Source organism: Mesoplodon bidens, assembly GCF_964165515.1.
Source record: "Mesoplodon bidens genome assembly, chromosome: 14".
Lineage (NCBI taxonomy): Eukaryota > Metazoa > Chordata > Mammalia > Artiodactyla > Ziphiidae > Mesoplodon > Mesoplodon bidens.
In genome coordinates, this window is record NC_138170.1 from 30,903,812 (window position 1) to 30,930,973 (window position 27,162).

The 27,162-nt window shown below is 38.9% G+C and overlaps 1 protein-coding gene across 6 annotated transcripts in view; it reads right to left on the reverse strand.

The window, feature by feature from the left end:
- Positions 1–27,162, reverse strand: part of ANTXR1 (ANTXR cell adhesion molecule 1) — a 293,533-nt gene that overhangs the window by 227,465 nt on the left and 38,906 nt on the right. For all 6 annotated transcript variants that reach the window (XR_014017420.1, XM_081253940.1, XM_081253943.1 and 3 more), the window contains exons 4-8: positions 7,330–7,411; positions 6,736–6,769; positions 5,386–5,465; positions 2,776–2,844; positions 1,290–1,370 (exon numbers count right to left, since the gene is read on the reverse strand). Coding sequence is in view for 5 of the 6 variants with exons in the window: in XM_081253940.1 (XP_081110066.1) it covers positions 1,290–1,370; positions 2,776–2,844; positions 5,386–5,465; positions 6,736–6,769; positions 7,330–7,411 (346 nt within the window). In the remaining variant the exon portion in view is untranslated. The remainder of the gene's footprint in view (positions 1–1,289; positions 1,371–2,775; positions 2,845–5,385; positions 5,466–6,735; positions 6,770–7,329; positions 7,412–27,162) is intronic.

The following is a 27,162-nucleotide window of genomic DNA, read 5'->3' on the forward strand; positions in this document are numbered from 1 at the left end:
GGACCAAGGGCCTAGCCTGGGGGATGGATGGTAGAAAAGAGAGGCCCAGAAAGCCAGGTCCTGTTCACTGATAGGAAAGGGATGATAAAAAACCAGGATGGGATGAAAAAGAGGGCTGGTGACGGTGCAAACTCTGGTGAACATTGAAACCCTCATATTTTACAATGAGGGTGAAATATCACTCAGCCATGAAAAAGAATTAAAAAATGCCAACTGCAGGAACATGGATGGACTTAGAGATGATGATACTAAGCAAAGTAAGCCAGACAAAGGCAAATATCATATGATACCGCTTAAATGTGGAATCTAAAAAAATGATATAAATGAACTTATTTACAAAACAGAAATAGACCCACAGACATAGAAAACAAACTTCTGGTTGCCAAAGGGGAAAACAGGGGAAGGTATAAATTAGTAGTTTGGGATTAACATATACACACTACTATATATAAAATAGATAACCAACAAGGACCTACTGTATAGCACAGGGAACTATACTCAATACCTTATAATAACCTACAAGGGAAAAGAATCTGAGAATCTGAAAAAGAATATGTGTGTGTGTGTGTGCATGTATGTGTGTAACTGAATCACTTTGCTGTACACCTGAAAGTAACACAACATTGTAAATCAACTATTAAAAAAAAAAAACACCAAAAAACCAAAAAACAAATGGGCCACAAAAAAGAAAAAAGAAAAAAAAAGAATCTATGTTGTGACTCCAGGTAAGTTCCATTCATTAAATGAATAAAAGTTTAATATAAAAAAAGAAACATTCATATTTGGGGATTATAGATCTAAAGCAGTGGTTCCATTAAAATCACTTGGGAAGATCTTAAAAATCCTGTTCAGATAATCATCAATGGGCAGCCAAGATAGAAAACCACTGGTTGAAAGTGCCTCTGATGGCCAAGTGATATAGGTGGGGCCTGCAATGTTCAGAAAGCAGCTTGAGTTCAGACACGGTTGGGAAAGCTGAGGTCGGTCAAGTGCACAGCATCAGCTGCAGTCCTTCCAGTATGAGAACTGCCTGAAGTTTGGCTCGCTGCCAGAGCAACTTTCCTTTCCATTTTTAATGTTCCATTGTAGGGTAAAGAACTGGCACAGGAGAATGAGAAAAGGAACATGTGTGAACGGCAGGATGGAGACGTGGAACATGACAGATATAAAGATATACAAGGAAATGTAGAAGAAAACCAGCCTTAGTGAGATGGAATTGGGGTATCTACAGCAGGTCAGGGGGCAGGAAGTGCTTGGGGATCCATTCTCAGAGGAAGTACTCTACTCACTGAGTGGATGATGCCTTGCAGGGCCTGGAAGCCATCATTTACCGGAAACACGTGATCCTTACTGTCGGCGATCCGGGCCAGCTGAGGACACAGCAAACACACAAGGAGATGTGTCAGGCTTGGACGTGGAGAACTGAGGAAAGCCACTGGGTCCAGGGGCCTCCATCTCCTTTTAAAACCCATAGGAACTTGAGGGCTTGCCTGGGCTCAGGGACCTCACTGAGAAGCCCTCTGTCATAATGAGATTACCAGGGGATTTACTCTGGAGCGGGTCCGGAGGGTTGGTTCCAGCTTTTACATTTGTTTTAATACTTGTCTCCTTGGGACCAGCGGTAAGATTGCCCAGCTAGATGAACATTTGGCCTGGGTTGATGTATTTATGGATTTGGGGGCAGGCCATTGGCTTATTTTTCTCCCATTCAACCACATTTCTGTTGGCAACTATATTTGAATCAAACAGACTCAAGTTTCCTTTCAAAGCAACTTTTTAAAAATAAATTCAAGCTTTGGTGTTGAGCGAGCCCAATGAATGGGGACCCTTATCTTTCACCCAAACTGCTCATTGAGGAAAGGACCCTTGCGATTGGTTTGGTTGCTCCTGCTTTATGGAGCGGAGGACTGGAGAAAGGAGAAACTGATCTGTGGAGATTTTCTACTCCCAAACTCTGTCTAGTGCTGTGATTGCCACAGTCAGTCAGTACCAGGATTTTTACTGATTGTAAAAGTAATACACAATCATTGGGAAATTTCAAAAAACCAGGAGTGTTAAAAGAAAAAGAAAAAAGTTATCAATAATTCATCTGTCTGTCCATCCAGCCATCCATCATCTTTCTATTACTGTTAATTTGATATAGTTTTTCAGACTTTTCCTATATAAATATACACATTTTACTTTAAAAAGTAGACTCATACTATTCCCATACTGTTTTGTAACCCTATTTTATTCATTTAACAACATATCCTGAACTTTGTCAATGTTATTAGAACAAAAAAAACTATGAAGTACTTTGAAGAACATCTATTTAGGTTGCTAACACATTTTTACAGTTTGCTTATTGTGAACACTTGGACATACTTTTTTGCCCACTGGCCAATTATTTCCATTTTGGGGGGTATTGAAATGCATTGCACCTTTAATGAGAAAAAAGGGATGTTTGCCATTTAAATAAGAAAATCAGATTTATCAAATTAAATTTAAAAAAAAACATGTTTTCCAAGTTAATTTCGATCTACTTTGACCTCCTGGCAATTTAACATGTACTAAGAAAGTCAACCAAAAAAGATGCTGCCTGGATGGTCTGCATTGAAGACCCTCAAGCACATTAGCAAATAAGTTCACATCTCTCACACATCCAATAGCATTTCAGGAAAAATCATCCATCTAATGGATATTTATGTTGCTGATGCACCCTCTGCACTGACTGCATGTCTTCTATCATTCACAAGCTGAGTATGCTCCCAAACCTCAGGAAATCCATGCTCATACCTGTGTTTCATTGAAATCCTTCACACCCACACAGTAAACGATTGCACCAAGATCTCGGGATCTGTTAGCCTGGGCCAATGAAAGAAAAGACATTTAGAGAGAGAAGCAGTGGCAAATGTACTCCTTTTGGATCACCCAGCCTAACTGCAGTGATCAGGTATTTATTGAGCACCTACTATATGCCAGGTACCACAAGGGAGAGGGCAATCCCTGTCTCCAAAGAGCCAATTCTCCAGTGAACATCACATTCTAATGCAATATGGTGGATGTGAGGGGAGTGATTAGTCTAATGGGAAATGTTGAGGAAGATCCACAGAAGTAGAGTCTTGATGAGAAGCTTTGAATGATGAGGGGAGGAAAAGGATACCATAGGCTAAGATAAGTCATATTAAATATTCTGGGGAAATGATTATCTTTTCTATTCCTCTGATGAATTTTTATTGACATACGTTCTTCCTTTGTAATGGCAGCATGCTCTATCGGAAAGGATGTGACCTTTGGAATCCAACATACCTGGGTTTGACACTTGGCTTTTCTCTGTAAAGTGCTTTGGAGATTAAATGAGAAAATAAATGCAGAGCTCCTCACATGAGGCATAGAACAATGCAGATACTCATCAATGTCAGCACCTTCATGAATATGGCCTTTTTGATTCCCAAAGAAGACACTGGGTCAATGGTATGGGATTTAAGGTCCATATTTGAGTGGGTGAACTCACAACTTTATCTACAAGTAAGTATTGAGAGGGCAACCTAATGAATAATATCCAGATTTTGGCTTGATTTTAATATCTGATTTATTACAGGCTCTTCCAGGTTCTTCGTTTCAGAAGAGAAAACAAAAATTGGAAATCCTTGGTATATACAGTAGAAACTTAATAAATCATTGATAGTAAACATACAGTAGGTGCTCAATATATGCATATTGATTTGAATTGCGTCCCTTTTTCCCCTCTCTTAGTACTCAAACCCACTTGTGACTGACACTGAATTTTAGAAGGGGCAGAAACATACATCTTCTTTCCTTCATGTTAGAAATATTTCTTGTTGCTTTCAGGATAAAATAAACTTTTAGGTACAGTCTAGCCCCAGCCTTCTCTGCAACGACTTCTATGGCTTTTCTCCTCTAGTTGGGCTTTGTACAGAATCATCAAAAATGGAAGGCTCATTTTCTTTATATATCTTGAGCTTTATGTTTCTTTTTCAGACACCTTCATCCTATTGGCATTGGCACTGCAAATATTTTTCCAAGTTTGTGTGTGCCATACCTAAAATTCTTTTCTACTAACTTCTACTTTAAACCTCTGACACCTATCATTTATTTTATATTCAGTTATTTCCTTATTAGGGTTTTTACTTTAGTTGACAGTTGTTTAGCATCCAAATAAGCCATTTTGCATTCCCATTATACAGTTAGTTTCAACTGTAGAGTACAGAAATATATTATTTCCTGGATGCTCAGGGAGCCTCTGTCATATTTACTTGTGGGTTTCCCCCTTGTAAATTTTGTACAAGTTAGTGTAGGGTGTCAATAATGCATTTATCTACTTAATTCCCTCATGCCCTTTGCCAACAGAGGCTTCAAAAAGCTGAACAGTATTACACAGTAAAGCCCATAAAGGCAGCAACAGTGTCTTACTCACCAGTGTCGTTCTAATGTCTAGCAAAGTGCCCGTACAGGCCAAGCTCTCAGTTAGCACTGAATGAATGAATGAATGCATATCAATTTCTTGCTTACGGAGGAAGCTGAACTTAAATTAAATAGTAGTCAAGACCTTGAGATAAGTGTAATTCTCTGATTGATTCCTCCTCCAGAGGCTGGCATCTCCCTCCATCACTGCCTGTCTTTTTCCTTATTGTGTTTCTTTCTAACTTGGCCTGAATGAGCCTTTGTCACTAATGAGGCTTCAGTACATTCCTATGGTGAACTGGTTTCCTGGGGCCACATATACATGTAGCTCAAATGTGAAATTTGAAAGAAAAGAATTTCCCAAATATAAACATCACTTTTCAACTCTTAGATAAACCTCTTTTTCTGAATCTCTTTATAAAATGAAAGCTTCATGTAGAGAGGATTCCTTCACTTGCTTTAAGGAGTGCTTTGGAAGGGCATAAAGAAAAGGAAAAAAGAAATACTGAAGGAGAGATTACAATTTACTTTTCCCCAATTAATGTTCAGCTTTGGTTCTAGAGGAATAATTTCAGTGATTAATACATTTTGACAAAATTGGCTTTCACATATTTCAAGTAATTCTTTTCCCTCCTGGTTTTAGTAGAAATGAAGGAAAAACAGAACCAATGGCTTTGTTGAAAAGTTATATATGGTATTTCAACACCGCTTTCGAGAAAGGCACGGCACATATATTCTGTCCCTTAAAACACAGAGTAATATGCAAATCTGTGGAAAAGGGAAAAATACCTACCAGGTGTGAGACATGAAGATTCACTTTAAAAATAAGTTATTGTTAGTATCTTTCACATATGGGACACTATTTTATCCAGGGACTTTGCAAAGAACACTTAACAGTTTGCCCGAGTGGAAAGACTGCAGCCCATTTCAGAAGGAAGAAGCACCGTTTCCATGTCTGACATAGGCCGGGCCGTGGCTTACCTCCCTCTCTGAATAGAAGAAGAGGTCCTCATGCAGTTCCCCATCCGTCAGAGCGATGATGACGCTGGCTGTCCTGTATCCTGCTCAGACAACACAGACCCACTCAGTTCATCCCGCTGCACCAAGGGAAACTCCCTCTCAGCCCTGGGAGTCTGTCTCTGCACAGCTCCACCACCCAAGGTCAGTATTGTGAGAATCAGCAACTTTTCCGTGGGGACTGGAAGTAGCTCTGGCACGAAGAAGAATGTGGGACAGACTCTAAGGGGGAATATGTTTTGTTTCTGGGTTTCCAAGTCTTATCTTAAAAAAAAGACCAAACCTGGTGAAATGGTTGCTGGACTGATAGCTGGGAGTAGCTACAGTGAATCAAACATGACTATTTCCTAGCAACGGTCCACATGACTCTCGCCAAGGCCCGAGGGCAAACTCGACCACCTGAGCCTTTCAGGGGTCCTTCTCACATGCTGTCCTTGGCCACATATGCAACATCCTTTGAAGAGTTTGGCAAAGAGTAACAGTCATCATGATTTATAAGCTGACTGGAAGTATTACTGGAAGCATTAGTTTTGCAGTTGGCAAAACCTACTAGAATTCTTTCAGTGATTTTGAAACTTCCAGTAACATTGATGATGGTGTCTTTATAATAACAAGTGTTGCTGTTGATATTGGGTCTGACCTATTTGTTGCAGTTTAGAGTGAAAGAGGATGTGGACACCTCTACAGGCCTGGGAGAAAAATCCCCACTCTAATACTGAATCTCTTTTAAGAGATTTGCTTCAGATAGAGAAATGCTACCCATGAAAGCCAGGGTAGTAATAGTAATAATAGCTAAAATTATAATAATAATAAATATTATTTCTCCGTGCTAAGCATGCCATTAAGTACATTTTATTCTTTTTTTTCCACTTAAATGAAGGAAAGTTTAAGCCAAACTGGTATCTTAATCTAAAATCGTATCCAGTCACAGCAATGAAGAGGCTTGGAGCTCAGAGAAGGACAAGAAAATTAAATTTGACATAAAAATCCAAGGCTTTACTAACCCCTCCAAGTGTTTATTAACTTAATGAATTCAACATGCAAAACTGTTCATGAGCATTACAGACTGTAGCCCATAATGAGATCTTAATTACTTTTACATAACTTTTTTTGGGGGAATCATCAAGACAGTAGAATTTGACCTCATTTGTGCCATCTTTCTATGCATTCCTTCTCTGTGATGAAGTGTGTGTTTAAGGATTAGAGGCAATATCCTGTGTCTTTTCAAACATGAAATTACTGAGGCACTTTTTCAGAAGGAAACACAGAAAAAAGTTAAATAATTCATAATGGTAATTAGGAATATACTCTTACCTTGACTGTTTTCATAATAAATCTGCTCACTGGCCTGAAAAACACATGAAAGAGCCATTAGACATATAGCCACTGTTTGCTACTACAAATGCCATAGCGGGCAGTGATCTCTGGTGTTGGATCCACAGTCTTGGGTCAGCCTTGATTCTTTATGTAATTCACCCAGGTTTCACTCAAATATCAATGGATGATGTTCATCTGAAGTTACCCTGGATCAGTATCTTTCCTCTCATAGACAGGGACTTGTTTTGCTTAAGACTGAAGTCATTGCAATTCTGTCTCAACCTCTGAAGAAATATATAGAAAAGGTTACCTTGGGAATAGAGAGGACTTGTGTGTGGCATGATTCATGAGTGCCAGCCAAGCATTAGCTAAGAGACCCTCATCAGTGTCAGGGAAGGAGGAAGGAATTTCATTTATTCGGCCCTTTTGGATGGAGTTATCATAGACACACTTATGGAAAATTGTTTTCAGTCTCGCCATTGGGTGTTATTCAGTTCCTTTAATATGTGTGTCTCATCTCATCAGCCATCCCTGTGTTGATGTTTCCACATCACAATCTTCTTTTGGAGTTTAACACTCTTTTAAAATTACCCTTTCAAATCCTTCATGCATGTAAGTGTCTCCTCCTGGCAGAACCTTCTGGAGTTCTTCTAGGCCTTGACGGATCTGTTCCCTGAAATCCAAAGACAGCCTGTTAGTCTTATTACAGCATTTTCTATTTTGCTGTTGATAGTCACATGCTTTAGTCTTCTTATCTTCGTGGATAGTCTATATTGCCCCAACAGTCCCCCAAAACCCTATCAGCAGGAAAGCCTTTCTAGTAAATTATCCATTCAGGGTCGGCCACAGTGTAGAATAAGTGAGGTTTCAAGGATTGAGGGAAAGGACACTTCAGGCATCTCCATGTGCAGGTGAAAATTTTCCATTTCCTGAACAGGACAAAGTTTTCATTCTACGTTGGAAACGAGTCTTAAGACTTGTCTTCTTAGGCAACTTTATATCAAGATGGAAAGGGCTCATGTGAGCCAGAAAAAGGTGGGTACTAAGAACCCAGGGCAAGGCCACCACAAGGACCACAGGCAGGAGGGGTAGGCGTCTGGAGCAAGCTGCCACCAGAAGAGTTGTGCCAGAGAAAACCATGTAGTCAGCTTTGAAAATAAAGACGCAGGCAATCTATGCTTTCTAGGACGACCAAGAGTGTTTTCTGTGGGCTGGTGGCCATGTTTTCTTCCTTTGATTGCTCCAGGTGGTAGTGGGGCAGGAAGAGGAAGTGGGCTATGGTATTGGGAAAGGGTCCGATAGCAGTGGGAAACGTGAAGGTTTGGGGACCAATTGGAATCTTTGTGAACCATTCCCTCAGAGATGTAAAATGTCCACGTTCAGGTTCCCGTCGATTAAATAGCTTCATACTGTGCTGAAAAGGGCAAGAAAGTGTACTTTCTGAAAAAGAATATGAACTTCATTCATGAATAAGCCCATAAAGCATTTGAAATTACCCTCCTCACTCTGGGGTTTCTTTAAGGGCAGAGGGTGGAGATGCACAATTTAAATTAAGTGGGGACTACTATCAATTTTCTACATGTTAACTTCTAGACCTACAGAGTTGTGAAATTGAATGGCAACAGAAAGTCAATAAAAGGTGCAACACCCTAGGGACTTCCCTGGTGGTCCAGTGGTAAAAGAATCCACCTTCCAATGCAGGGGACGCAGGTTCGATCCCTGCTCGGGGAACTAAGATCCCACATGCCTCAAGGCAACTAATCTCTCGCGCCACAACTACTGAGCTCATGCACCTCAACTAGAGAGCCCACGTGCCGCAAACTATGGAGCCCACACGCTCTGGAGCCCACGTGCCACAACCAGAGAGAGAAAACCTGCACGCCACAACTAGAGAGAATTCCGCATGCCTCAACAAAGATCCTGCATGCTACAACAAAGACCAGACACGGGGGGTGGGGGAGGGGGAAGCTTGGGCAAAGTGAGAGTAGCATCGACATATATACACTACCGAATGTAAAACAGTTAGCTAGTGGGAAGCAGCCGCATAGCACAGGGAGATCAGCTTGGTGCTTTGCGATGACCTAGAGAGGTCATCTAGATTGGGAGGGTGGAAGGGAGCTTCAAGAAGGAGGGGATATGGGGATATATGTACGCATATGGCTGGTTCACTTTGTTGTACAACAGAAACTAATGCAGTACTGTGAAGCAATTATACTCCAGTACAGATCTATTACAAAATTAAAAAAAAATAAATTAAGTGGGGAAACTTCTTTTGAGCAGGGAAAGAACCTCCTGTTCACTGAGCATCCATTATATACAAGACCCTGCACAAAGATTTCTGATGTCATCCTCAGAATAACCACTCAAGGTAGGTATTATTGCCCTCATAGTATAGATAAGAAAACTTGGGTTCAGAGAGGTTAGTTAAGTAGGAGGGCAGAGGCTTGAGGTCAAATCTACCTGATTCAAAAAAAATCTGCCCGGCTTTCTACTTTGCCAAGCAGCATAAGACAGTGGGCAGTTTTCAGTAAAACTTGAATTAATGAAGAGCAATGGCAATTTTTTTTTTTTTTTTTGCGGTACGCGGGCCTCTCACTGTTGTGGTCTCTCCTATTGCGGAGCACAGGCTCCGGATGCGCAGGCTCAGCGGCCATGGCTCACGGGCCCAGCCGCTCCACAGCATGTGGGATCTTCCTGGACCGGGGCACGAACCCGTGTCCCCTGCATTGGCAGGCGGACTCTCAACCACTGCGCCACCAGGGGAGCCCAGCAATGGCAATTTTTAACACCACCTGAGTACTTATACTGTGTCAAGCTCTGTTTGAAAAAATACATGTAATTAATTTACTTATGCCTTATGATAGCTCTTTGAGGTAGATACTAATATTATCTCTATTTCACAGATAAGGACTCTGTGACTCAGTTGAGTCACAGAGAGAGAGGCTAAGAAAGTTGCCCAAAGCCCCTCCACTACTAAGTGGCAGAGGTGGGATTTCAACCCAGATGCCCTACTCTCAGTCATTATATTAAACTGTTTCTCTCTTGAATAAATGAATGTATAAAATTTATTACTGGCTTATCCTGGTAATTACTTAAAGAGGAAGTCCAATGCAGAATTAACCTTTTGTTAAAACTGATGTAATGGGGTGGTCATGGGTGAGACTTGATTGCCAGGTTGGAGGTTTTAAAAGACAAACTGAAAAGAGTTTAGCCTGAGCCTGTCCCTGGCCCAGGCTGCTGATGCTTCTTAGGTGGAATATTTAAGACCAAGTAACTCAGAATTTGGGAAATGTACTGATTATTGTCTGCTTGTCTTATCAGTGCCCAGATATCAGACCATGTGCCCAGCTGCCCAAATCAGAAACCAGAAGCCTTCTTTGACCCCCTCTACCTTGACTCTCCTCTCTCTTGCTCCCGCACGTAATCTAACATTAGATACCATTGGTCGCGCTCTAAACATACCTTGAAACTGACACTTCTTCATCTCTTCTGCCAACCTCATGGTCTGTGTGACCATCGTTTCTTACTTAGACCATTGGGAAAGTCACTGGCTGTCTTTTGACTGCCTTCTCACCCCTCCTGAATTCAATCTCCACATGGCTGCCAGAGTGTTCTTAAAATATGGATCAAAACATGTCATTCACTCCCCTGCTCAAAACCCTTCACAGCCATTGATTACACTTGGGATAAAATCTCAGATCCTCACTATGACCTTCAAGTGCCTTCAAGGGATGGATCCTCTGCCTCCTTGACAGCCTTATCTTGCACCGTTCTGCTCCCACACCCTTCACCTGAGCCCCACTGGTCTTCCTAAGCTCCTTTCTCCAGCAGATCCTTCACACCTGCAGTCACTGCTGCCTGGGGGCTGGGGGGGCTCTTTCCCCAGCTCTTCACTGGGCTAATTCTTACCCAGCCTGCAATCCCAACCTAAATATCAATTGCTCAAAGTAGCCTCATGTGACTTTCCCAATTCAAATTAGCTCCCTCAATTAGACTTCACATGGCACCCCACAATTGTTGCTTTATAGCACTTAGAACATTTTATAACTAATAATATTTGATTATGTGATTATCTGTTCACTTTAGTTTAGTTTGTTCATTTGTTTCAGTTCTAGACTTTAAACTCCATCAGGGCTGGGCCATGTCTGTTTTGGTCTCCACTATATCTTCTGTGTCTGCTGTAGTACCCGGGACATTATAGACATTCAACAAATATTTGCTGAAGAGGTGGGAGGAGGAAATAAGCTTCATTGGCCATGTGGACGGTGGCCAGGCAGGAGCTGACCTGGTAGTAATTGACTGTAGGGCTGTAGGACTGGGTCTATGTGGTTATAGACCATTTTCTGTGTTGTACCTCTTTACATACCCCCTCCCCCCATTTTTTTTTTTCTTTTTTTGCAGTATGCAGGCCTCTCACTGTTGTGGCCTCTCCCATTGCGGAGCACAGGCTCCGGACGCGCAGGCTCAGCAACCATGGCTCACGGGCCCAGCCGCTCCACGGCATGTGGGATCTTCCCGGACCGGGGCACGAACCCATGTCCCCTGCATCGGGAGGCGGACTCTCAACCACTGTGCCACCAGGGAAGCCCCTTCCCCCCAATTTTAATAAATTCCATTAAAAGCCATAATTTAATTTCAACTCTATCATTTGGTAATGAGAAAGAGCATACCTCTATGCATTAGAAGGAGGGTTAAAGATGACAGTGGAGTCCCCAACTGAGGCCACCAAAGGGAGGGGGAGGGTGGCATTAGCAGTCACCTGGCAGAGGGCAACTTTGCCCTGCAGGTTGGCGGTTTCATAAGGATAACAGCAAACAAGGTGGCATGAGAGTGAGGCTGGGATATGAGAGTGAGGCTGGGACAGGAAAACTGAGGTTTATTCCTGGGCACACAGAGGTGTCACCCTGAAACCCTTCGGTATAGCTGAGGGGCATTATGGCTTTGGGGGCTTATTTCTGACAATTGGCGGGGGTGGAGATTGAGCATCAAAAGTAAATGTGGTCTTATCTTTGGTCATTTAAAAAATCTATTTATTTGCCTGCCTTGGGTCTTAGTTGCGGCACACAGGATCTTCATTGTGGCCCGTGGGCTCTAGAGTGCACGGGCTTAGTTGCCCTGCGGAATGTGGGATCTTAGTTCCTCGACCAGGGATTGAACCCGCATCCCCTGCATTGGAAGGTGGATTCTTAGCCACTGGACCACCAAGGAAGTCCCTTATCTTTGACTAGGTCATTGACTAGTGAGGTTTAGGACATTTTGGTAACACTAAAATTGGAATATTGTGTTAAGATTAAAACTTCAAAAAGAGGACTAAAAAAAGGCACAATGGGGCTGTGGAAAAGGTTCCCTGGCTTTTCTGTATTTTTTCCCAGCCAAAAAAAGTCTGGGAACTGGGGTGTTTTCTCTAAGCCTATTTCCTTTCCTTTACAAGTATTTTCTTGAGCTTTCTATTTTTTGGTACCAGAACAAGCAAAGGCTGTTTTGGAAACTGTCCTTATCCTTGATACTTTGTGTCTGGCAAGATATGATGAGCTCACTAGTCCCAAGCAGTGGTCACACTCCCCTTATACCACCCTCCTTGGTAAAAGGTCAGCTGACTTACGGCCCCACCTCCCTACTCCATGCCCCTTCTCTACGTTCCTACATCTAAGCAAACAAAACAGATGGTTTCATGGAAATTGTGGGTCCATTTTAATTCTGGGACAATAGGACTATTAATAAAGAGTATTTTTTTAATGCTCTCTTAGAAATGAAAGAAAACTGGGAGAAAGATCTTTTAAAGGGGGCGATAAGAAGCTCTCCTCTCTGAGGACTTGGTTACTACCAAATGAAATATTATCTTCCTGGGAAATGAGAGAGTCTGGGAGTCCTATGAAGACAGGCTGCTATTAAAGAGTCGCCTCTTTTCCTTGGTGGTTTCGTGTTTCTGCCAGTGTTCCTACTTAGAAGTTAAGGGTTTTCAGGCCCTATGTCTTGTGTTCCTTTTGCAACCCCTGTGACACTTATCGATGGACATAGAGTGACTTGTTGTTGAATGAATGACTCCAGTTTGGATGCATCCATCCATAAATTCATTCATTTCCACAACTATTTATTGAGCACACACCATGCAACCAGCACTACGCTGGTTTGTAGGGATAGGGAGCGAGGAGAATCAGTTACAGTGTTTGTAGGGCTTTCTCTTGCTCTCGGAATCTTTGTAAACTTCTTGAAGATTACTTTCTGGGATTCCAGTTGTATTGTGACATTTTAATATTTGCCGATGAAAACATTAAAGGATAAATGCACATAAGCACGTCAAGAAGCACTTCAACAACTTTTTACCCCAAGTATCCCAGTGATGCTCCTACTGCAAAATCCTCCTTGGGGTTGGGCAACATCTACCACATTTTCAGTCTATAAAAACAACCTCCACCACCCCCCAAAACCCAACATCAGCTCTGCATTGTCCACTTGTCTCCTAGTAAAACAGCCTTTGTGGAATTGACTTTTCTCAAATGTCCTGGAGTTTTTGGCTTTGGAGCCTCAGCTATACAGTAAACACACATCACTGTTAACCACTAATGCTACAGTCACAATATTTCCAGATGTCTCAGGGCTCCAGGGTTGACTACAAAAAACATGAAGTAAACAGAACAGAATAGCAAAGATTAATTAAAGACATTTTTGCTGTTACTTTGGAGTCTTGAAGTCCCACAACCAACACTGATCATTTGTTTATAATGTATAGAACTCATGTCCTCTTTGTGATTTTTACCAAAGAATAGGCCAATATGATTAATGACATCAGGATGCATGTTGAACCAAAGATTCTTTGCTATATTTTTTTAAAGTGAGGTATAAGTTCTATACAGTAACATGCACAGGTATTTATTAATTTCCATTATAATTGTTGAATTTATTTCTATTACTTTGTTCTTAATATTCCTTTATTCTCTTTTAATATCTATAGGATCTATAGTAATATCCTCCCTTTCATTTCATTTTAGCAGTTGCTGTATGGAGAGTTATCCTTATTTTATGACAGGCTACCAAAAGTTAATATTATTCCACTTCTCATATAACGGAAAAATCCTTTAATATTATACTTCCATGTAATTCCCTCTCACCCTTTGTTGTCACATATTCTACTTCTGTATACGTAATTCACTCCAAAATACAGTGTTAATTGTTTCTGTCTTAAATAATTGTCTTTTTATGAAATTAAGAAAATAGTTACCATTTCTGGTACTCTCCCTTTTTATGTAGCTTTAGTTTATACCTGGTATCATTTTTTCTCTGCTTAAAGAATTCTTTTAGCATTTATTTATTTATTTTGTAGTGCAGATTTGCTGGTGATGATTCTCTTAGCTTTTTTTTCTTTCTAGAAATGTCTTAATTTCACCTTCAATTTTAAGGATATTTTCACTGGATACAGAGTTCAAAATTGACTTTTCTTCCCTTTTATCTCTTTAAAGAGATTGATCCTTTGTCTTCAGGATTGCCTGTGTTTTTTTTCCGGTGAAAAGTAAGTGATTTTCATTGTTGTTTCTCTGTAATATGTCTTTTCCCTCCCCCTTGGACTGCTTTTAAGATTCCTACCTTATTCTGGCTTTCAAGAATTCAGCTGTGATGTGCTTAGGTTATTATTATTATTATTTTTGTATTTGTCCCGTTTGGGGTTCTTTCAGCTTTTTGAATCCGTGTGTGGAACATCATGTTTGGTATTCTAATTACACATGTATTAGATCACTTGATATTACCCCATAAATAATAGGATCTGGTTCATCACCACCTCCATCTTTTCCCTTTCTCTCTTTCAGTTTAAATAATTTCTATTAATGTGTTTTTAAGTTCATTAATCCATTTTCTGCAGAAAAAATTTTCAGTCCACAGTTTTCACTCGGTTTTCTTTTTTTTTCCCGATATCCCTCGTTTTCCTCCATTATATTCACCTTTTCCTGTAAATTCTTTATATGTTTATAATAGTTGTTTAAAAATCCCTGTCTACTAATTCCAATAATTGAGTCATTTGTGGTTTGCTTCCATTACTGTGTTTTTTTCTTGATTATGGATTACATTTTCCTACTTCTTCCCATGTCTCACAATCTTTTAACTTGTATTTCACACATTATATATTTTTAAAAAAGCAGTGGAAACTTAGGTATAATACTGATTTGTTTTGCTGACTCATTGCAGAGTGTAAGCCTTTTATCTTTGTAAGCTGGGGTGGGAAGCTGAATATTTAGATTCTCCCTTGAGTTAGGTTGATTTTGGGTTGGAACACAGCTTTAATTACAGTGTATTCCCTAGAGTGTTATTGGCCAAAGTCCCAGCCTTCTGCCTTGCCCCGCCTTTGTGATCTTTCCTGTATTTGAGGTGGGAGGGAGTTAGGCACAGCTTCAGATAATTTTGCTTAACCTTAGGACTCCAGAATCCAAGTACCACAAGTATCCATGGGATTAAGTGATTTCTCTCTGCTTTTCAACAAGTCCTCCACTGCTGCTTTCTTGGAAAAATGCAGAGGTGTGGATGAGAGGGAAGAATTATTAGGCTAAGAAATTTCTTTTTTCATTGGGGCTCTTTCAGATAATCCACGCAATGGCACACATTGTTGTCTAAGGCTCAGTTGACTTTTCCTCATGCCTGAAAAGTCTCTGTCCATGGCTGGCCTACATTTCCAATTTCCCTAGCCAGATCAGGCATCCACCTCCAAGTATGGAAGTTTCTGTAGATCTCTGCTCAGCTCTATAGGGCTTGTTTCTCTCTAATTCAGTTCATCAGTTCTTCCTGTGTGTCTGCTAGCCCCAGAAGAACATGTGAATTTTATTTTGTCTGGACTTTTCTGGTTGACCATGAAAATGAAGGTTTTTCATATGCCTCTACATCCTAACTAGAAGCAGACATACTGAAAAAGCTTTTTCTAAATATCTGTGACTACACATTTGTTTCAAGTCAGGAAGAAAAATACTGGAGATGATTACCAGCATATAAATATACTCTAGTATCTTTCATCTTAACAAAATAAATATTCTGTGACCCCACATCTCCCTCTAGCTATTGACCAATTCAATGCATTTCTCTTCAAAACACAACTTCTTGAAAGAGTACTCACTTCCTAATTTTTCCTGGTAAAGATTTCAAATGTGAAGTGATCTTTGACTATACATCTGTTCATAGCGGATGAGCGAGACTAAGACTTGTTGGAAGCTCTGTGTGCATGGTGGGGTATGCCAGTTGGTGGATGATCAGTTTTTGTCAACAGTTTTTGATTTTTTCATTGAGGACCCTCAAATATCAATGTTTGAGCATTTTTCCCCCTCTGACATACTTATTTCTACAGAGAAGTAGTTTTCAAACTCTTTCCTTTGTGTTAGTTCTGGAATTGACAAAGGGGAGGGTTGGAAGTAGCAACATTTGTTATGCAAGTCTCCAGAATCTCCCATGCCTGGTGTCCATCCAGGAAACCATTCTTATTTAATTTTGCCAGAGAACATACTTCTCTTTTCTGGTGGAGCTGGAAAAGTAGTTTTGTAATTGTAGTGGAGGAGAGTAGTTCTGAAGGTTGAAAAGATCCTTAGGTAAACTTTTAAACATAGTCCAGTCTTCACCCCATAACCCTTCCTTGCCTTCTGCAATACCTGACAGCTCCAGGTTTTGAGCTTTCCAAGATTCTGCAAGGCTACAAGGCTAGTTCCTCTTCAGTATTTCTTCTTCAGCATTACATCTGACTGCTTACATCACTTGCCACTCCTTGTATTCTTTCTGTCCTCATCTATGGTGTTCTTATGGTTAAATATTTCTTAATTTCCTCAAATTTGTGGCTTTGTTTTAACTTCTCCTGATTTTGGGTGCTTTTTGCAAGCAAAAGGGCTAAAAATGTCATTACCCGTCAATTGAAAATTGAAAGCCCTCACCTTTTAACCTATTTTGCAGTGACTTTTGTCTCAACAGTTCTGCTGAAATGGGCTTTTTGAAGGTCCCCAATGATCTCCACATTCCCAATCCAGTGGTCACTTCTCTGGCTTCCTCTTACTCACCCTCTTACAGCATCAGACACAGTTAATCTCCCTCTCAATTTAAAATGCTTTCTTCTCTTGAGCCCCATCACAGCATCCTCTCTCCATCTCCCTCATCAGTTGTTCTTTCCCGTATTTCTGTGTAGGCTTTTCCTTCTCTTCTAGAACTCTAAAGATTGGAGTGCCCCAGAATCCAGATTCCCTTATTCTTACACTTACACTGTCTTACAAGGCAATCTCATTCTTCCCATGACTTCAGTGCCATTCACAAGAGCGTGGATTTTGGAGGAAGATAGACTTGGGATTGAATCATAGTTCTGCCACTTCCGACACAGGTCAATCTTTGATTTCTCAAATGTAAAGTGAAGCTGTGGAACTACAAGATCTACCAGCTTCCTTCCAGCTCAGAGTCCTGCATCTGATTTTATGTGGGGACCAATGGTTGAAACAGGAACAGAACCTGGGAATTTGCTGGGAACTGGAGAGGCCACATTTGGCAGACAGCAGTAGTCCACAATGTGGCACAGGGTCAAGTGCAGACCAGTAATCAAAGTTCCCTAAGAGGAGCCCATCAAGGAATTTCCAAATTCCCAAGCTGTCCTAAACTGGCATAAAGGACAGGAACAATGGATTAATCACAGGGCAATGTGATGAATTTGTCCAAACAAACTCTTCTGTGCACAACTCTATTTTGGTTGGTTACTCATTTGTGCAGTGGTTTTCACCATGCAGTTTCCTAGGGCAGCACTTGGCTTTTGAAACAAATCCCTGTAAGACCTTTCCCATCACTAACACTTTTCCCTAGTTGAGTCATACTTTGCAGGAGATGGGAATGGTGGAAAGAAAGTAGGCTCCATAGTCAGGGTTGCGCAAATATGTATCTTTTTCCCATGAGAACCTTTAGGTCCATGTTCCTCTTAGTTCACTAGGGACTAGGTCTCACCTGGTGCTGGTGGCATCTAAAATGGTCAGGGTGATATACTTGAGCTTAGTACTGCTGACCACAAGGAGTGTTTGGAAGGGCATAGGATAGAGTGGCACTCTACCAATCCTGTGCAACAGAGAATGAGTCCAGGGTCACCTTCTCAGATGGAAGCTGAAGCAGACAGCCCTAGGGTAGATGGTAGACAAGAGTCTGCTATTTTGGTCAGGCTGGAGAAGGTTACACTTCTCTACAAAGATAGGACTTCCTTATCACACTTTGGAGCAATATTGGGCTGGAGGTGGGGGTAGGTAGGAGTATACTAGGTCCACACCAGATAATCCAACCCACAAGTCAAATGTGTGCACATCTATTTAAGAAAAGTTGGGGGATCATACAAGATGTTGGTAGGATTTGAGTAAATGAAAATTCTTATAAATCGCTAATTGGATTGTAAATGGGTGCAGCCCCTTTGGAGAACAATTAAATCATGCCTGGTTAAGTGACTTATTCACATACCAAAGACCTAGCAATTCAATCCCTAGTTATATATCACTATAGAAGAGAAATCTTGCTTCCCACCTGTCTGGGAGAGAGCTACAAGAATGTTCATTGCAACTTTGTTTATAACAGCAAAAAGTTAGAAACTAACTGTCCATTAATAAGAGAATAGATTAGTACATGGTGGTACATTATCACAATAAAATTCAATGCAACAGAAAGTATACATTAGTTACAATGAACCAAGTGTAGCTACATGTATCTACATAGAAAAAGTTTCAAAAACATGATGTTACGTGTAAAAAGCAAGTTCAAGAAAAATACATGCAATATGATAATTTATTATAAAGTTGAATATGAAACAATATATTATTCATGGGTATGTAAAAATATACAGCAGTCATTAAAATGATAAATCCCACATTCAGGATAGTAATACCTCTGGTAAGGAAAGAGAAAGGGGGGGGTCAATACCTATAACATTTTATTTCATAAGCTTGGTGGTGGATAATGAGTGTTTACTATCCTTTTTTTGGTATGCTTTTGTTATACTTAGAATATTTAATAATTTAAAAAATTGTTGAGAGTGAGTAGCAAAGGCTGAACTGCAGCCCATGAGAAGCCATTCCAAGCTTATCAAAGGCAGCACTAAATCTAAGGCTCAAGTCCCCACACTGGAGGCCAAGAGGCTAGGAGATGATGGACAGGCCTGATGTTGACCAATAGTGGTGTTTTTTTTGGTTAGGCCACAGAAATTTTGTTGGTTGTGGCTATCTAGCTTTTTCTTTTTTACTTTTTACTTTTTTTTTTTTTTTGCGGTATGCAGGCCTCTCACTGTTGTGGCCTTTCCCGTTGCGGAGCACAGGATCCGGACGCGCAGGCTCAGTGGCCACGGCTCACAGGCCCAGCTGCTCTGCAGCATAGTGGGATCTTCCCGGACCGGGGCACGAACCCATGTCCCCTGCATCGGCAGGTGGACTCTCAACCACTGCGCCACCAGGGAAGCCCGTGGCTATCTAGCTTTGAATATGAGAACTCTACCATCATTTGACTCCACTATTTCTGAAGTTTGCCTTGCTGGTTTCATCCAGACAAGAATGTTTCTAGACGATGCTCTGTCAGATTTTATCCGTTATATATGTATGTGCCACATGAAGCATAGTAGGTAAGGAAGGGAAGTAACATTTCCTGAGTATCTATGCTGTGCCAGGGTTTCTGCTAGGCTCTTTCCACATATTAGTTCATGAAGTTTTTCAACAACACCATATGATGTTTGTCATCTTCATTATACATTTGAAAAAACAGATTCATAGAAGTGAAGAACATGCACATGCTGGTGGAGCCCAGATTAGAACCCAGGCTGGTCCTGGTACAAAGTCTGTGCTGTCTCTACTACATCTGTGGCGTTCAAACTTGGTATAGGACAATGTACTGGACACAAAGGCACAGAAGATGTGTGTGTGTATATGTATATATATAATTTTTTTTTCCTGGGGCATAAATTGTACTCCAAAATTTGAGAAAGGACTCCACGTGATTTTCATAAAAAAACCAAGCATTGGTGTATTATAGAATAGAATACAAATGCACATGCATTTGTTTTGTATTACTCAGTAATTTAAAAAAATTTATTAGAGTATAATTGCTTTACAGTGTTAGTTTCTACTGTACAGCAAAGTGAATCAGCTATACGTATACATATATCCCCTCTTTTTTGGATTTCCTTCCTATCTAGGTCACTACAGAGCATTGAGTAGAGTTCCCTGTGCTATACAGTAGGCTCTCATTAGTTATCTATTTTATAAATAGTATCAATAGTGTATATATGTCAATTCCAATCTCCCAATTCATCCCATCTACCTTTTTCCCCCTTGGTATCCTTACCTTTGTTCTCTACGTCTGTGTCTCTATTTCTGCTTTGTAAATAAGATCGTCATTTTTAAGATGAAAGGATGTTGAAGAAATTTCTTGCTTTTGATGAGCCACTTCAAACCCTACCCTAGGACCCCAGGGCTATGCCCCAGGGTACTTTCTTCTACTCACAGGGCTCCTCCAGAGGGAGAGTGTGAGAAACACTGGACCACTCTACTCTCACACATCTCAGTCTGTTCCCAGACCCACTGAATTGCTTCAAGGTGGGTTCTTTTTACCATCATTGAAATGCAATATGAGAAGCACTTAGACAAACTTCCTCTAGATTGCCTGTGTGCTCCTGTCTGGAGGAAGTCTTGCTAGAACCATTAGGCAAAGGAAACAATAACTTTTTACCTGACTTCATGCTAAAGCAGTCTTTTCTACCCATGCTCCTCTATACAGGGATAGACAGGCCAACGGTTAAAAACTTCAGAGAAGGGTGTGAGGCACGGAGAGCTGGGGACTCACTCTGAATTATTCTTGGCTATGCTGTGATGATTTGAGTGGGGTGTGTCCAGGAGGAGTGAGGGTGTTTCCTCAGCTCTTTGTGAAGACCCTAACAACCACAAGTGTAATGACACCGTTTACTATGTGCCTGGCGTTGCTAATCCTTTCAACAGTTCTACGAAGTAGGGCTGATCATTATTATTTATTTTACAGATGAAGAAACAGAGGCACAGAGAGGTAAGGACTTTTCCCATGGACTCAGACCCCATGATATTCTCTCTCTATCAACAGGACAAGAGAATAAAAAAATGCTCCCCTCCATTTCTCCTAATTTTGCCATCAAATCTTCTTGTACCTGAATGAATAGTACTTTAAAATGGAATGAATCCAGAGGCTTTCAAGCACAAAGTATCTGAAGACTCTTTTTCTCTCTTGTTATTTTTAAATTTAGAAAAAGCTTTTAGAACTATGTCTCTTGGTAATGACAGCCTGTATTCATTCTTCTCCAGGAATTAAGTGATGTATTCAAAATATGTCATTTTCCCCTGTGATACTGATGGCAAAACCACACTCTTCAAACCAAACCAAAGGCTGACTGAGAGGGATAGAGAAGTGTGGTCTCTTGGTTTCCACTCAGCAGTTTGGGCCAAGCGTTCTTGGCTTTTACTTCAACTCCTTAAAACCAGTAAGCAAGATGCTTAACCTCTTAACCCCATCTGCAAAATACTGATCCTACCTCTGTACCTTTTTGCGAGGAGTATTTCCAAGCTGACGTCATTAAAAGGCCACAAAGATAAAACGTGCAGAGGGCACATGCTTTCAGAGAATTGCTTTCTGGAAGAAGTTAGAGGGTTTGGGGTGGTGAGTTGTGTATGCTTAGGTTTGTTTTTAATTTAAAAGTGTATATAGTAGTAAAATTGTGGGAAACCCTATAGCACAGTGATTAGGACTGTGGACATTGGGGCCATGGTTCCCAGGCTCAAATCCAGGTTCCTTAACTTTTATGGCAAGGAGGCTTTGAGCCTTCTATGACTCAGTATCCCCATCTACATAAAACATAATAAATAATATAATTCCCATAACAACCTTACAAGGTAGGTATTATCATTTTCTCTTCTTATAGTTGAAAAAAGTATTCTAGGTTAATGGTACATAATAAACCATTAATAAAAGAGTATATATTATATATATACAAATGCATATGTATTTATGCATTTGCACATATATATAGTGGTTGCTACCGTTTAATTATTCCACAGATAAGAAACAAAAGACAGCAGCATTCATACAAATACAGTGAATTGGGTAAGCTATGTAATGTAGTAGAAAAAAAATCACTGGATTTAAAAATTTTAATTTTGTGAGTTAAAAAAAATTCTACTGTCATTTGACTACTTATATGAATTTAGGCAAATAATTCAATCTCTCTGAGAATGATTTTCTTAGCAGTAAAGTGAGGCCAATGGGTTGGATAAGACATATTAATTCTTTGACCCATAGTTGTTTTGTTATGCTTTGTATTTTTCATCTTGCAGTTTAGAAGAAAGGTGAAACTTTCAGTTAAAAGTAGTGATCTGGGTCTACAGTTTTTAACCTCCCCTTTTCTTTCAAAAATGCTGCAGAAACAGCTGAACAAGTATGATGGGGCAAAAGGTTTTCATTGCTGGAAAATAGGTAAGGGTGCCATACATATGCCAGACACTTGGAAGAATTACTGCAAGATGTAGAGCTGCTGAGATCAGGATGAGGGAAGGACCTACTAGCCTGGAATTCTGTGACCTGAGGAGAAAAGCCTGTGGGTGGTGGTAGGATAGGTTCTTAACACAGTGATCTAACATCTACAACTCACCATTTTCCTTTGGCATAAGCTTCCTCCTTACCTTGGATACACTACTAGGTCTCTACCTTTTTCAAGGAAAAATTACATTACATATAAATTTTCCCATCTTCTTTTCCTGTGATCTTCACATTTTCAACAAAAATTTACATGATCTCTGACAGAACTCATCCCAAATCCCAGTCCTGAAAAACCTAGTTGTTCCTCTTTTGAGTCACTCTATTAAGGAAATTCTCATAAGATGGAAAGAAAGGACCAATTTAAGAAAGTTGAGAAAATTTCCCCTTTGAAGCAAACTCATATAAGAAACAGGAGAACACGTACAACAATTCTAATTCATAGTCATGATAAAGATATATCATCTCTAACACAGTAACAGGGTATGCTTCCCACAAACACAAGGAAAAATTCAGGATCAGAAAAATATTCATTGGGTTGAAAGATATTATTTGCAGTTAAAAAATGCAATGGCACTAAAAACTATAAAACATTGATGAAAGAAATTAATGAAAGCATAAATAAATGGAAAGACAGCCCATGTTCATGGATCAGAAGACTTAATATTGTTGAGATGACAGTACTGCCCCAAATGATCTACAGATTCAATGCGATCTCTGTCAAAATTCCAATGACAGAAACAGAAAAACTTATTCTAAAATTCACATGGAATCTCAAGGGAATCTAAATAGCCATAACAATCTTGAAAAAGAACAAAAGTTGGGAGATTCACACTTTCTGATTTCAAAACTTGCTACAAAGCCACAGTAGTAGCATAAGGACAGATGTACAGACCAAAGGAATAGAATAGAGGGCCCAGAAATAAAACTTCACATATATGGTCAAGTGATTTTCAACAAGGGTGCCAACCATTTAATGGGGGCAAAGACAGTGTTTTCAACAAATGGTGTTGGGAAAACTGGATATCCATTTTCAATATAATGAAATTAGACCCTTATTTCAAACCATAAACAAAAATTAATTCAAGATGGATCAAGGACCTAAATGTAAGAGCTAAAACTATAAAACTCTTAGAAAAAACAAAGGGGAAAAGTTTTATGACATTGGATTTGGCAATGATTTCTTGAAATATAAAGCCAAAAGTGCAAGGCAACAGAAGGAAAAAAAATAGATAAATTGGATTCATCAAAATTAAAGAATTTTGTGCATTAAAAGCCACTATCAACAGAGTGAAAAGGTAACCCACAGAATGGGAGAAAATATTTGTAAATCATATATTTAATAAGGGATTAATATCCAGAATATGTAAAGAACACTTAGAACTTAATAACAATTAAAAAAAACAACTAAAAAATGGACAAAGGTCTTGAATAGACATTTCTCCAAAGAAAATATACGAATGTGCCAATAAGCACATGAAAAGATGCTCAACATCGCTAATCATTAGGGAAATACAAATTAAAACTACAGTGAGATACTATATCATACCCATTGGGATGGCTGTTATAAAGGAAAAAAAACCCCCAACAGATTAAATGGATTAAAAACTTGAATGTAAGACCTGAAACCATAATACTCCTAGAAGAAAACACAGGCAGTATGCTCTTTGCCATTGGTCTTAGCAATATCTTTCTGAGCATGTATCCTCAGGCAAAGGAAACAAAAACAAAAATCAACAAATGGGACAACATCAAACTAAAAAGCTTCATATCTGATAAGGGGTTATTATCCAAAATATATAAAGAACTCATACAACTCAACAACAAAAAAAACAAACAACCCAATTTCAAAATGGGCAGAGGACCTGAATAGACATTTTTCCAAAGAAAACATATAGATAGCTAACAGGCACATGAAGAGATGTTCAACATCACTAATTATCAGGGAACTGCAAATGAAAACCATAATGAAATATTACCTCATGCCTGTTAGAATGGCTATTATCAAAAAGGCGAGAGATAAAAAGTGTTGGAAAGGAGGCAGAGAAAAGGGAACACTCATACACTGTTGATGGGAATGTAAATCGGTGCAGCCACTAATGGAAAACAGTATGAAGTTTCCTCAAAAAATTAACAAAAGAACTACCATATGATCCAGCTATTCAACTTCTGGGTATTTATCTGAAGAATATGAAAACACTAATTAGAAAAAACTTATGCACCCCTATATTCATCATAGCATTATTTATAATAGCCAAAAAATGGAAACAACCTAAGTGCCTGTCAATGGGTGAATGGACACACACACACACAATGGAATACTACTCAGCCATAAAAAGATGAAATCCTGCCATTTGCAACAACATGGATGGACCTTGAGGGTATTACATTAAGTGACATAAGTCAGATGGGGAAAGACAAATACTGTATGATTTCACTCATATGTGGAATCCGAAAGGCAAACAGAAAACCAAAATAAGTGAATACACCAAACCAAACAAAAACAAACATGTAGATACAGAGAACAGAGTAGTTATCAGAGGGGAAGGTGTTGGGGGGCAGTGTGAAATGGGTAGAGGGTCAACTATGGTGATGAATAGAAACTAAATTTTTAGTGGTGAGCATGCTGTAGTGTACCCAGAAGTAGACATATATTTTGTACACATGAAACTTATATAATGTTATAAACCAATGTTACCTCAATTAAAAAAAAACAGAAAATCATAAGTATCAATAAGGATGTGGAGAAGTTGGAATCCCTATGCATTGTTGGTAGGACTGTAAAATGGTGCAGCCACTGTGGAAAACTGTATGATGGTTCCTCAAAAAATTAAACACAGAATTACTATATAATCCATCAGTTCCACTTCTAGTGTATGCCCCAAAGAATTGAAACCAGGGACTTGAACAGATATTTACACGCTAATGTTCATAGCAGCATTATTCACAACAGCCAAAAGATGGAAACAACTCAACCATCCATTGACAGATAAATGGGTAAGCAAAATGCAGTATATATATACAATGGAATATTATTCTGGCCTTAAAAATGAATGAAATTCTGATACATGCTACAACATGGATGGACCTTGAAGACATGTTAAGTGAAATAAGCCAGACAAAAGGACAAAAATTATATGATTCCACTTATATGAAGTACCTAGAACAGGCAAAATGATAGAGATAGATGGTAGAATAGAGGTTGCCAGGGACAGGGAGAGTTTCAGTTTGGGATGATGAAAAAGTCCTGGAGATGGATAGTGGTGATGGTTGCACAACTTACTGCCACCACATTGTATGCTTAAAAATGGTTAAAGTGTTAAGCTTTATGGTATGTATATTTTACCACAATAAAAAAAAATGCAATGGAAACAGTGAACAGTAAGGCGAATGCTGCAAAAACAAAAAAACAACTTAAATTGGTGAATGACTGAACCAGAATGAAACATTCTCCAAGAACTCAAAGAAAAATGGTAGACATTAAAAAATTGTACTTATAATAGAGTATAAAAGAGATTTTGGGTAAATTCAAGAACCCAATGAACAGACAGAAGAAAAGTAATAATAAAAGAAATAATAGAAAAAAATTCCTAAGCCAAAGAAGTTTATTAACTTGTCAGATGGAATGGCTCAAGTCCTATACAAAGTATTATACAAAATTAATGGATGGCCTTGGGCCAAAATATACTCTCTTGACTCTTTTTTTAAATTCCAAAGACAAAGAAAAAATTTTTTTACAGGCATTCAAGAGGGGAAAACAAAGGAGAAATGTACTAAATTGGAATCTTTCCTTTTTCTATATGCGATATAGAACAGAATGCATGCAAGTTGACATTGTATCACTGTTTCTAGTAAATTTAGGGGAAAAGATAGTCAGGATATAAGAACTTTATAATTAAAGTTCAGTTAAAATATTTACCTGAAGGTGAATAACAACAATTCTCAAATAAGTTGGACTTAGAAAGCTTAATATTCGTATACCCCTCAGAAGAATTTTACCTGAAAAAAGACTCAGCTAACTGAGAAATTTTAAAAATAAATTTAAAAAACCTTCAAATACTGGAAAGGAAATATGTGTATGTGTGTGTATGTGTATACACTTATGAAGCATAATGCAAATATTTCTTAGTAAATTGAGCAAGGAGAAAAATAAATATTATTTAATTCTTGCCATTATAAAGACAAGCATCCCTTGGGAACTGTTACTAGAATAAGAATTAAATTATACTCTTTCAAATTATACTTTTCAAATCAATGGTGGAATATTAAAATATCAAGCAAGGGTAAAAGCTAAATGGGTGGGCAAAGATATAGTAAGAAAATACAAAAAAATTTTAAGTTTATAATATTTTTGGACAAAGGACTTAAAAAGCATTAAAGATGATAAAGTTTACTTTACATTGATTAGAAATGTATTCCATAATAAAAACACATGTGAGCTAAATAATACAGTGTAAATGATAAGGCAATGTACTGAAAATTCAAACAGTCATGGTGGAAAGTTTGAAAATATCTCTCTGTCTTCACAGATCAAGTAAGCAAAAATATAAAATATTTAATAAATTTAATCAATATATTCTTATATAAAACTTTTTATTCATCAATGTATACATATTTTCTAACATCCATGAATGATAAGTAAAATTTATTCCTATGTTAGGCCACCAACACAAATTAATAAATTTTAAAAGTAGAAATTACATAAACCATATTTTCTGAAAAAAAGCAATGACTCTAGAAATTGAGAAAAATATAAAAAACCAAAAATCATGTGGAAATTGTGAAATATTTTATAATTTAATATCAAATCTAAAATTATAAATATAAATTATTTAGAAATTAACAATAATGAGAACAGTACATGTTGGACCATATGAGATTCAATAAGGAAGAGATTTAGAGTATAAT